Below are 12,358 nucleotides of genomic sequence, written 5' to 3' on the forward strand. Positions count from 1 at the left end.
CTAGTGAAAAAAGTAACGAAAATGCATATAAACTAATTTTTGAAGCGTTTTAGTTTTTTTTTTGTAACCCCCCCCCCCCCCAACAAAGATCCTGGATACGGTCTTGAACAGAGCTAATTGAGATTAATTGTAATAATTAATTGAATAAACGCATTTATTGCACTCTATTGAACGCAGTTTGAACATGAAAATAAAAATATTGCAAAATAAACAAAGAAAAACTTGCAAATCCATGGAACCTTTGAAACTAACCAAAGTATTTTGAGCTTATACCAAAAGGTAAATTTTCGAAGAATTTTGATTTAGAAAAAGGACGAATTACAGCTAATTGAACTCCGAAGCGCAATAAACATAATTAATTTAAAACCGGTTTTTAAGGTGCTTTTGAACGCAACTCAAAAATTGTAATTAACTACAGTATTGAACATCAAAACTGCAATAGCCTTATTGAACGCGTTTTTTTTATATATTTAATCTGTAAAAGGACGAATTACAGCTTATTGAGCCCTGGAGCACAATAAGCAGATAATTAATTTAAAATAGGTTTTAAAAGCGCCGTTGAACGCAATTCAAAACTGCAATTAGCTATTGAACGCGTTTCTTTTTTTTTTATTTGTAACAGGACGAATTGCAGCTTATTGAACTCTGAAGTGCAATAAGCAGATAATTAATTAAAATAGGTTTTAAAAGTGCTGTTGAACGCAATTTAAAATTACAATTAGCTATTGAACGCCAAAAATTACAAAACTCAGCTGCAATAAACTTATAGAACGCTTTTCTTTTTTTTTATTTGTAAAAGGACGAATTGCAGCTTATTGAGCTCTGAAGCAGAATAAGCAGATAATTAATTAAAACAGGTTTTAAAAGCGCTATTGAACGCAAGTCAAAAACTGCAATTAGCTATTGAACGCCAAAAATTACAAAACTCCGCAATAACCTTATTGAACGCGTTTCTTTTTTTTTTAATTTGTAAAAGGACGAATTTCAGCTTACTGAACACAAAAAGCAGATAATTAATTAGAATAGGTCTTAAAAGCGCTGTTGAATGCAATTCAAAAACTTCAATTAGCTATTGAACGCCAAAAATTACAAAACTCACCTGCAATAATCTTATTGAACGCGTTTCTTTTTTTTAATTTGTAAAAGGACGAATTGCAGCTTATTGAGGTCTGAAGCAGAATAAGCAGATAATTAATTGAAACAGGTTTTAAAAGTGCTATTGAATGCAAGTCAAAAACTGCAATTAGCTGTTGAACGCCAAAAATTACAAAACTCCGCAATAACCTTATTGAACGCGTTTCTTTTTTTTTAATTTGTAAAAGGACGAATTTCAGCTTACTGAACACAATAAGCAGATAATTAATTAAAATAGGTCTTAAAAGCGCTGTTGAATGCAATTCAAAAACTTCAATGAGCTATTGAACGCCAAAAATAACAAAACTCAAATGCAATAACCTTATTGAGCTCTGATGCACAATAAGCAGATAATTAATTTAAAAAGGTTTTAAAAGCGCTGTTGAACACAATTCAAAAACTGCAATAACCTTATTGAACGCGTTTCTTTCTTTTTAGTTTTTAAAAGGACAAATTGCAGCTTATTAAGCTCTGAAGCGCAATAAGCAGATAATTAATTAAAATAGGTTTTAAAAGTGCTGTTGAACGCAATTAAAAAACTGCAATTAGCTATTGAACGCCAAAAATTACAAAAGTCACCTGCAATAATCTTATTGAACGCGTTTCTTTTTTTAATTTGTAAAAATACGAATTGCAGCTTATTGAGCTCTGAAGTTCAATAAGCAGATAATTAATTAAAATAAGTTTTAAAAGTACTGTTGAACCCAATTAAAAAACTGCAATTAGCTATTGAACGCCAAAAATTACAAAACTCAACTGCAATAACCTTATCGAAAGCGTTTTTTTTTTAATTTGTATGAAAAGGAAAGAAAAGAGCCCTTTCCAGTAGTAAAAAGTTCGGATCCTTTATCTCAATGTTCTTTTTAATTTGCTCAAAACTGTAAAGAAAACAGACACAACATTTTACAACGATGAATCATATAGACCTATGCCTAGAAGCTTAAGATGAGCAATAAATACAGGGTGTCTGTAAAGTCTGGATACATGGGTAGTTGGATATTGTTGGTTGTAACTAAAATTAAGTTTTAGTTTAATTGTTCATTTTTCAAATAACATCTATTTGAGATTACATCATTTTTTTTAACTAACATTAGTTACAATTACATCAATTATATTACAATTGAAATTACTAGTAACATCGTATTCTTATTCAAATATCATCTTAAATAGGACCTCCATCATTTGCAATGAATATGTGGATGCGTTTCGAAAAAAAAAATAAAATGCATCAACCCAATGAAATAAGTCTGTATTGACGTTTATTTTTGTACTATCACTCGTTATTCGTTGTGTCAAGTTTATTGAATCCAGAAGCGGTTTTAGGGGGACTGACAGAGGGGACACTAATTAATAAATGAAAATTTTGTTAGAATTAGGTATGAAAGTTTTCTGGGAGACAGGAGGGGGGCACTAATGAGATTTTGCTCCGGGCACAAGAGAGGCCAGAAGCAACACTGATTGAAGCTGTGTTGATTCCAGACTTTTCGGACACCCTGAGTAGCTGAACCAAGTTCTTATTTTCTTCTTTTCTTTGACACGATGGCTGAACAGTTTGGACAATACCACTTCCCTTTTGGTGGTTGAACAATACCAACACATGCGTAATGGAACCATTCAATTGAACACTGAAACGGTAAAATGAAAAAAAAATTAATGGAAAGTTGTCATTTTTATCAGAAGGTTGGCTTGAAAAACCTATAAAAGAAGTTTTTTTCAGCCGTGAAAAAAAAATAGAAAAGAACATATTTATATAATTTATCACTTCTTATGTTGATACATGCTAGACGATACAAATTAGTAATGTTCTGTTGTTAAAATGGCGTAATCCTTGAATAGCATAGCCCCCCCCCCCGAAAAAAAACAACTATCCTTTAGTACCTAATTACCCAACCTTTAATAGAAAAGGAGGAAACATACCTGGAATAGAGATTTCCAGGAGATAAAACCAAACTAAGTCAATGCTACATAAAAAAAAAAACTGAATATTCCGAATACATGTGCAATGGTAGTCACGATGCTTAAAAGCATTTTAAAGCTAATAAATTATCTTTCAAAGTAATTGGAGAAATAAATTGTAAACAAAGAAATCAAAAGATATTGGGAAGGGAATAAGAAGCTACCAGAGAATAGAAGAGAAGAAAGAAAAAAAGAAGATTGAGAAGCAAGAGGAAAAGAGGAGAAGATGAATGCATAACAAATAATAACGTTGGCTGGGAGGGAAATTCAAAATGAGACACAATACATAGCAACCAAATTTGAAGCAACTGGGGTAGATCTTTCAATGACTAGAAATCAAACAGTTCGTTGTAGTGAACTGCAAGTAAGAAGCGACTCGGCTCAATAGTAGCAAAAACTCTAAAAAAAAAAATGAAATTTTGATATCAATAGACACAAGAAATTGGCTTTTTATGCTGATTCCAAATATACATAATATATATATAATATATATCTATATATATATATATATATATATATATATATATATATATATATATATATATTTATATATATATTTTATATATATATATATATATATATATATATATATATATATATATATATATATATATATATATATATATATATATATATATATATATATATATATATATATATAAGATTGATTCAGTCTATTATTACCCATCCAAAGCTACGAACCTGAAAACGTTTGCCTGGTTTTCTAAAAAGGGGGGAAACACTCCCCAAAAAACAAAGAATCTTAATGAAAATCGCACGATCAGATTCAGCGTATTAGAGAACCATACTGTTGAGGTTTCAAGCTCCCATCTGCAAAAATGTGAAATTTTGTATATATTTTGCCAGAAGAAAGGTCATGTACCCGTGTTTATTTTATTTTATTGTTTGTTTTTTTTTTCCAGGGGTGATTGTATCGAACCATTGGTTCTAGAATACCAGGAGAGGGTACTCATTCGAACGGGAATTAAAAGTTCTAATGCCTTCTTTAAGTGACAAAAAAGATTGGAGGGCAACTAGCCCCCTTTTTCCCAAAGTCGTCTGATAAAAATTTCGAGAAAGTCTTTGTTCAGCATAGTTGAAACAGCACCAGGGGAAAGGGCTGTAAGTTGTCAAATTTGCCTATTGTTTACGTACAGTATTTATTTTAGGGAAGTATACCGACATTTTCTGTGGTGGAGTAATTTTATACAGGGGGGGGGGGGTCTTCCAAGACCGTAAATTTCCGTGGGGAGGAAAGTTTCCAGGGGAAATTGTATACTGAGAAACTTTGTCAGAATTAATATACAAAATTCTTTTTATTTGCCTTATTTTCTCTTTCCCGACTCAATTTTACACGTGGAGATGTTCCGGAGGCAAATTTTCAGTGGGGGTGCAGTGTCTGAATGATTTTCCGTGAGGAAGGAGGATTTCTCCACGAGGGAGTTTTCCACGGGAGCAACGTGCCAATGGGGGGGGGGAGATTTCTGGCATGATTTGAATAACGACCAGAAATTAAAGTTTTTTAGATGAAAGTATATTAAGACGAATTTTTTTGGCAGAATCGGCCGCAACAAATTTTCCTGGGGGAATTTTCAACCGAGGATGGAATTGTCTGGGGGGAATTTTTCAGGGGGGCATTCTAAGAGGAAGGAATTTTCCTTGGGGGGTGGAAATTTTTCACGGAAGGGGAGCCGAATTTCCCTGCATTATTTTAAAAACAATCAGAAATTAAATAAAAAAAATAAGTTTTTTTCAACTGAAAGTAATGAGGAATATTGAAACTTAAAACAAACAGAAATTATTCCGTATACGAGAGGAGTTGCCCCTCGCTCTTTACGCTAAAGTTTGGTTTTTGTCCCAGTTCTTTAAGAACGACTAATGAAGCACAAGAGTCGTTCAATTACAAAAAGAAGCTTTTTTAGAAAGTACTAAAAAACTTTAGCGTGAAGAGCGGGGTACTGAGGAGGGGACAATCCCCCTAATATACGCAATAATATCTGCTCATTTTAAAATTTAATGTTGCTCTTTAGTTTCAGTTGAAAAAACTTGTTTTTTTCATTTAGTATGAAACTAAGCGCGAACACGTTGTTATGCTGTTATTGAAAATTAATGACGCTTGGAACTCCATTCGAAAACACTAAAAAGTGTATTTTCAGTCTGCATTTTTTCAGAGAGGCATTTTTAAACTAATTTCACGGGGGAGGCAGGAGGGGGCCTCTCCACGTTTCAGAAGGTATGTCTATAAAGCAGGGTGTTTAACCTTTTGATTAGTTTAGACCCATGAAGAACCGTAAGTTGAATACAATTAATAATTTGTTCAACTAAAATAATAGTTCTACTGGGTAACAATGACTGTCGCTGCTGGTTGCAGTATAATCCCATAAAATCCCAAAAGTTTACATTAAATTGACGCTAAAGCGCCAAATTCTTTTCATTTATTAGCTATTAGTTATTTTGGACCCACATAAATCAAATAGTTCCCAAGTTAATTAGAAAATTCCGGTAAACTTACAGCAGGATTATCACAAGCAACCATGTCCCCGTATGAAACTTGATTGCAAAGACAATAGCGAGGTTCGTTGGGGTCCTGATTCCAATCAGAGGAGTTCCCTGCATCGATCTCCTCTTCTTCTATGTAAGAGTCCGCATCGTCATCAGCAATTGTCTCTAATCGTGTCGAAGTCCTTCCTCCACGTCTTCTTCTATAAGAAATTCAAAAAAGGGAATTGAGCAAGTTCTCACACATTCGCAAAAGTTAACGCTAAAACACAAATGCACTAGGTTCACACAGCAATAGAAAATATTCGTCACCTAAACTAATGAGTGATTATAGCTGATAGTTAATTATAATAATTATGACATAAATAAAATAATATTATATGAATGAAATATAATGATTATATAATTATTAGTAATATTAGTTAAATCAATGATTTCTACGTGATCCCATTTTCTATTTTTAACACTTCTCTCTCCCACGGCTGTCGCAGCTGTTTAAAAGAAATTATTTAAGAAACTTTCCAAAACAAAGTTTTTCAAAGAAAAGTAAACAGCCATATCAAACTTAAGGACCAGCAGAAATAAATTCCTATAATAATTCAGACTCAAAAACGACCAGAAATTACTATTAAAGAATAAATGAAAGCCAAAACGAACAAATTTAAATTAAAAATCATAGCAAATAAACATACAATAGGTACTAATATAAATGAATTATTAAATCTTAAAACAAAGCAAAACTTAAATTGAAATGCGAATCAAACTTAAAACAAACAAAAATCACTACAAGAGTTTTGTTACTTCTCTTTCCCCAATTGTAAAAGTATAAAACCTACGGGGTCATTTGCACTTTACTAAAAACTATATGCGTCTTGAACAGTCCTTGGAAAGAGCTAATAAAATAAAACTGAATATTTGATATGTACTGGTATTAATAGCTGAAAGCTCAGCAGCTCAAGATTTTATTTCACTGTAATTTTTATTTTTAATATTGTAAATACAAAAGAAAATATTTGTAATATAGTTTGTTTTCAGTAAAGCGCAAATAACTCAGGATTTTTTTGGCGGATTCAATACCGTAGCACATCTTCGCAAGTGACGGTTTTGCTGTGCTACCAGTTTTGTTTGTGGTTTTGAAAACAAACTATTACAACTAAAAGGAAACAAAAAATGTTAGAGGATAATAAAAAAAAAAATCATCCAGGACGAGGACCAATAATATACTTCAAATAAATATATATATATAGGATTACATTATACGTCTGAATAATTCGGTACTCGAATTATAAACTAATATGAAATAAAGGTGTTGTTTTCAGAATGAAATTTTGTATGTATGCTCATCTTCACGCATCCCTTTTTTAGTATTGATGAAGGGGATGAAAAAGAAATGCTGTTAAGCTTACTTTTTCCTTCTTCTTTCTCTAGTGACGTTTAACGTCGGTTCCAATTCTGGGACAGGGGTAGTCGATTTGACTGATGCGGATGAAGATCCAAGGAACTTGTCTTCTCGTATATTACTCACAGCTTCAGTAACATCCACCAAATTACGGTTACTACTGACTCGTCTTGAAGGCTATAAATCAAAATTTAATTATTACTCAAATGTTTGGGATCCATGCAGCACACGCAAAATAATTTCCAATAAATAAATTCTTAATCAAAATAATTAAACATCTATATAAATCGACAAACAAATTTCTATTAATAAATAATTTATGTCTTTATGAAAAATGATATACAATTCACCTCTATTTTTGGCTATTTGAGTAATTTATACCATCCTCCACCAGAAACAAGTTAACATGTCCCAAAACAATAGAGCTTAATCCACGCTATTTCCAAAAATGCGCTGCTGCTTTTTGAAAAGCCTTCATGCACACAATCCACATTTGCAGATTTATTGTATGTTTACACTTATTATTTTAAATTTCATAAAATTATAGTAAAAAATAGGGATCAGCTATAATCAGGGTAAAAATATTTAAGGATTTTTAGCTCAAAGACTGCTTGATACAGGTGTATGTGCTATAATCTATAATGAAGTCACAGAATTTACTCATACACAAAAACTTTTACATACACGTGCCTCATAATTACACAAATTCAATAACCACCAAATCATAACTTTTCATTATTACAGAATATGCTAGGCCTAGAAAAAACAAACAATTAAGAACAAAAGAAGAAGAGAGTAACTCAGTGGTTTGAAGTACTTCGTTTGAAAAAATGTTTTGTTAGAGGTGTCATCAGAATTCACATACGAGGGGGGGGATGTGCCCAGTCAAATAGTAAGAAGAAAACCCATTTTACTAAATTTTAGTCATGGGTAGTTGAAATAATTCACAAATATGACGAGCCAGTTGAAAAAAACGGATTTATAAAAAAACAACTGTGTACAACCAATTTCGTTGCGCTATTCGTCAAACGTGTATTAACGTATGTTCCACACATGATATTAGGTTGAATCCAGCCATAAAAAGTAGTTCAGTTCCTTAGGAGGTTTAAACTCATCAAGAGGTTAAACCTTCAGAAACCTTTAGATGTATACCTTCAGAAACCCAACACCCCAAAATTATAGGCAGCGACGTCTCTGTTTATCAGCTTCTTATTGAAAATTAAACAATAGGGTCCACAAGTCTGACAGAAATTACGGTTTTTTTTCAACATGGACTGCAAAAACTTTAGAGAAATTTTATTTATCCATATATCATGATTTTAGAAGCATCAGTTTCGAGACTTTTTTTTCTAAGCAGCATATCTAACCACAACCTCAAGTTAGTTTGTATTGCACGTTTATAGTATTTATTCCTGCAATGGTATTTCATTTGAATTTTGTTATATTTTAGAAATAAGAGAGTAAGGCAACAAAGTAATATGCGGTCGTTCTCTTTCATATTTTTTTTGTTAAATTTTTTTATTAGATAAACGCCCAGCAATCAGCCTCTAAGACCCCAGCTATCAACCTTTTACTAAATAATTTTGAATGACCTTGTTTTTTTTTCAAAAAGAATTGTTTTTTTTATTCAGTTATTCTGTTAAAAAAAATGGATTTGATAAGAAAACCCGATCCAAAAAAAAAGAAAAACAAAAAGCTCCTAGGATCTATCGAGCATATTTGTATAGAATTCTTATTGTAGATAGATAAATATAACAAAAATGAAAATTATGGAGGATCATTAGAGGTATCCACTGAAATCTTCACCCTTAAGCTACACCGTTGGAAAATACTTTTATCAGCATTTTAGTGAAATTGACTTCCTAAGTAACTCTAAGCAAGTTAGTGTGTGGGAGCTTATGGCTTAAAGCCTAACCTCCCTATATTCTGGGGAATATTATTGGAGTGAGCGTGAAATATGGGTAATGTGGGATGAAAACTCTCTTCTTACTGCAGAAACATTCTACGTATAGCTTAAAAGAAAACATCTATGTGCTTATCTTCCCAGAAAGGAGAGACGAGGGGGAATACCAATAAAAGAAAAACAGATTTGGTAGGTGAATGTTTTTCATAACTTTTTGCCTTACTTGACGTAATGACTATTTGACAATTACAACATCGGTAACAGGTGACTAGTCGATGACTGTTTTTTTATTGCTTGACTTAAGCTTTGCTATTTACAGAAAAGTGAAAAATTGTACCCAAGCTAGAAAATGGCAATTTTTTTCTTTTAAACCTTCAAACCAAACTGTTCCTTCAAAAATATAAAAACTTAACATTTACTCATCTGTACAGTGGCCGTTCTGGCATATCTTGCACCAGGGGCAAAACTTTGATTAGCCACTCTCCCCTATCTTCCAAAAATTTTCAGCCCAATTTTAACAAAATTCTCATTTATTAGCAAATTTTTCATTTATTAATATAATTCGAATACAAAATATCACAAAAAATAAAAAAAGTAAATTCAGTCTACTACTTTTATTTTCAAGGAACGGTGACGAAGGATTACATTTTTGGATTAAATTTGCTAATATTTACTACTAACTGCGTCCTCTCCTTTATTAAAATTGACATTCAAAAATTACAAAATGATTTTAACCGTTATAGATTATTTATTTGGAATTTTGTGCCCCTAAAATTTAAGAGCAAGTGCCCTGTCTGCCCCCCCCCCCTTAACCACCTCTGAATCTGTAAATTAATGAAAAGTTGAGATAAAATCCTTTCTCTTGGAATGACAAAATCTCGACTAAAAACTTAAAATCCCAAATATGAAAATCCTCCCTTCAGAGTTTTCGGTTCCTATTTTACGTAATAGATGTAATATATGTAATAGATGAGAAAAAAAAACAAAAAAAAAACAACAACTTACAGTTGACAGAGGTGTCGATGGAACTTCAGGTATATTAGGAAGCGTCAAATTCAAATCCAAACTTTCCGTAGGACTTGCAGGAATTGTAAAACCACCAAGACCAGATAGCCAAGGATGGGATAAAACTCGTTCCAAATTACTGGAAATGCTCCCAGTTCTTTTGAAAATATCTAGAAAAGAATAAAGACAATGTGGCAAAACAGCCCTAAGTATATATAAGCGAACAAACAAAATTATAAAAGATGATGTCTTTTTTCTTCCAATGCCATCAGCTATTATATCTAAATCAAGTTGAATTCAATATTTATACGGCCAATAGCTACACAATAGAGAAAAAATTCAATGAAAACCATAAAAAGGACCTGCAATTGAAAAGTACAGCTATTCCACAATGCAGACGAAACATTCTGATATAAACGTCTATCGCGATCACTTCTTAGTTTTGTTTGTTCATATGAAAGACAGTGCGGTCTCTTTGGTATAAATTAATGTAATAAATAAGGAAAGTCGTATAATAATATTATTTTATTAAACCGAATAATATTACTAACCCAAATTAGAAATAATAACAAAGCCAATTACAAATAATATTACTAAGCAAAATACAAATAATCACCAATTCACCAAGAAATATATATCAGCAAATCTTTAAAATGAAATAAAAAGATCTGGAATGTTATCGTTGAAAAATGTCTTTTGGGTATTTCATTGAAAAAGTAAAACTTAAGCTTGATGACATTGCCGTATAATTCACCAAGAAAGCTATATGAGCGAATCTTTTAACTAAAATGAAAAGATCTTAATCATTTTCGTTGGAAAATGTCTTTTGGGTATTTCATTGAAAAAAACAAGCTTAAGCTTGATGACATTGTCGTCAAATTCACCAAGAAAGATATATAAGAAAATCTTTTAACTAAAATAAAAATATCTTAATCATTTTCGTTGGAAAATGTCTTTTGGGTATTTCATTGAAAAAGTCAAACTTAAGCATTATGACGTTGTCGTCAAATTCACCAAGAAAGGTATATGAGCGAATCGTTTAACTAAAATGAAAAGATCTTAATCATTTTCGTTGGAAAATATCTTTTGGGTATTTCATTGAAAAAGCCAAACTTAAGCTTGATGACATTGTCGTCAAATTCACCAAGAAAGATATATCAGAAAATCTTTTAACTAAAATAAAAATATCAATCATTTTCGTTGGAAAATGTCTTTTGGGTATTTCATTGAAAAAGTCAAACTTAAGCATTATGACGTTGTCGTCAAATTCACCAAGAAAGCTATATGAGCGAATCGTTTAACTAAAATGAAAAGATCTTAATCATTTTCGTTGGAAAATGTCTTTTGGGTATTTCATTGAAAAAGCCAAACTTAAGCTTGATGAGACTGTCGTCAAATTCACCAAGAAAGATAGATCAGCAAATCTTTTAACTAAAATAAAAAGATCTGAATCATTTTCGTTGGAAAATGTCTTTTTTGGGTATTTCATTGAAAAAACTGAAAAAAACGACAAATTCGTCTCGCCTCTCTAAATTTTCGTGATTTGACGCCACTGAGGACTCTATCCTTTTTTTTCTTTTTTTTTTACAAAAGGATTTTTGGCAATAGATACAAACAGCTTTCTTGAGTCAAACATCAAAATCTACTGGTGCTACAAAAGACGTTATCAAGTTCAATAATGCACAGCACCATTAACCTTTCATTTTATTTCCTATTTTTAAATTCGGTTGTTTTGTTGTCTCTATTATTCTATTTCGACTAAGGACATCACCAAATTAAATCTTTTATTATACTCTAAGAAACTATTTCTCAAATAATCATGGGCAGCCATAAGCTGAATTTTAGGGGGGAGGGGCTTACCTGGTCTAATCGGCACTTCCAATGCTGTATAATTGAAATCTTAAGACAATATATCATAGGCAGCGTGGGCACAACATATTATTTATTTTATTTTTTTTAGACCAGGGCACTTCTTATAGAAAGAAACGCCATGGAAAGTTCAAAAAGGGCTCATGGAGGGCAACCAGTCCCCCCTCCCTTACGTCAACCATTTCCCCAAACACATCCAATTATAATTCTTGAGATATCCGTTTTCTTCAGCATAGTTGAAAGGTCCAGAAATTATGTCTTTGAGGATGAGCCGATAGCCCTCAGGGCAAGGGTTGTAAGTTACAACCTGGGGTTTTTATATAAGGTTTTTATAGAAATGGTGGTCCTACAAACTTCGAAGAGGGCTCATTGGATGGCTAAATAGAGGTTATAGTGCTCTTTTAAGAGTCAAAGTCATCAGAGGGCAAATACCCCCCACACACACACACAAACACGTCGTGTTTTCCCGAAACGCATCTGACAGAAATTTCAAGAAGGCCATTTGTTGTCGTAGAAATTGTAAGAAATGTAAGATGGCGTAGAAACTTCGAAAAGGGTTCATTCGGTTGGAAATTGAAAGGGCTAGCGCCTTC

General features: G+C 32.2%; 1 protein-coding gene across 1 annotated transcript in view; it reads right to left on the minus strand.

Moving 5' to 3' along the window:
* Window positions 1-1,979: 1,979 nt before the first annotated feature.
* Window positions 1,980-12,358, minus strand: part of LOC148956230 (inhibitor of growth protein 3-like) — a 36,058-nt gene continuing 25,679 nt past the window's right edge. Inside the window, exons 6-9 of the mRNA XM_089100006.1 lie at window positions 9,897-10,066; window positions 6,996-7,165; window positions 5,603-5,792; window positions 1,980-2,759 (exon numbers count right to left, since the gene is read on the minus strand). Coding sequence (XP_088956132.1) covers window positions 2,649-2,759; window positions 5,603-5,792; window positions 6,996-7,165; window positions 9,897-10,066 — 641 coding nt within the window. The 3' untranslated portion in view covers window positions 1,980-2,648. The remainder of the gene's footprint in view (window positions 2,760-5,602; window positions 5,793-6,995; window positions 7,166-9,896; window positions 10,067-12,358) is intronic.

The sequence above is a fragment of the Artemia sp. Qi Xiang Cuo genome, chromosome 1 (genome assembly GCF_049724085.1).
Source record: "Artemia sp. Qi Xiang Cuo chromosome 1, ASM4972408v1, whole genome shotgun sequence".
Classification (NCBI taxonomy): Eukaryota; Metazoa; Arthropoda; class Branchiopoda; order Anostraca; family Artemiidae; genus Artemia; species Artemia sp. Qi Xiang Cuo.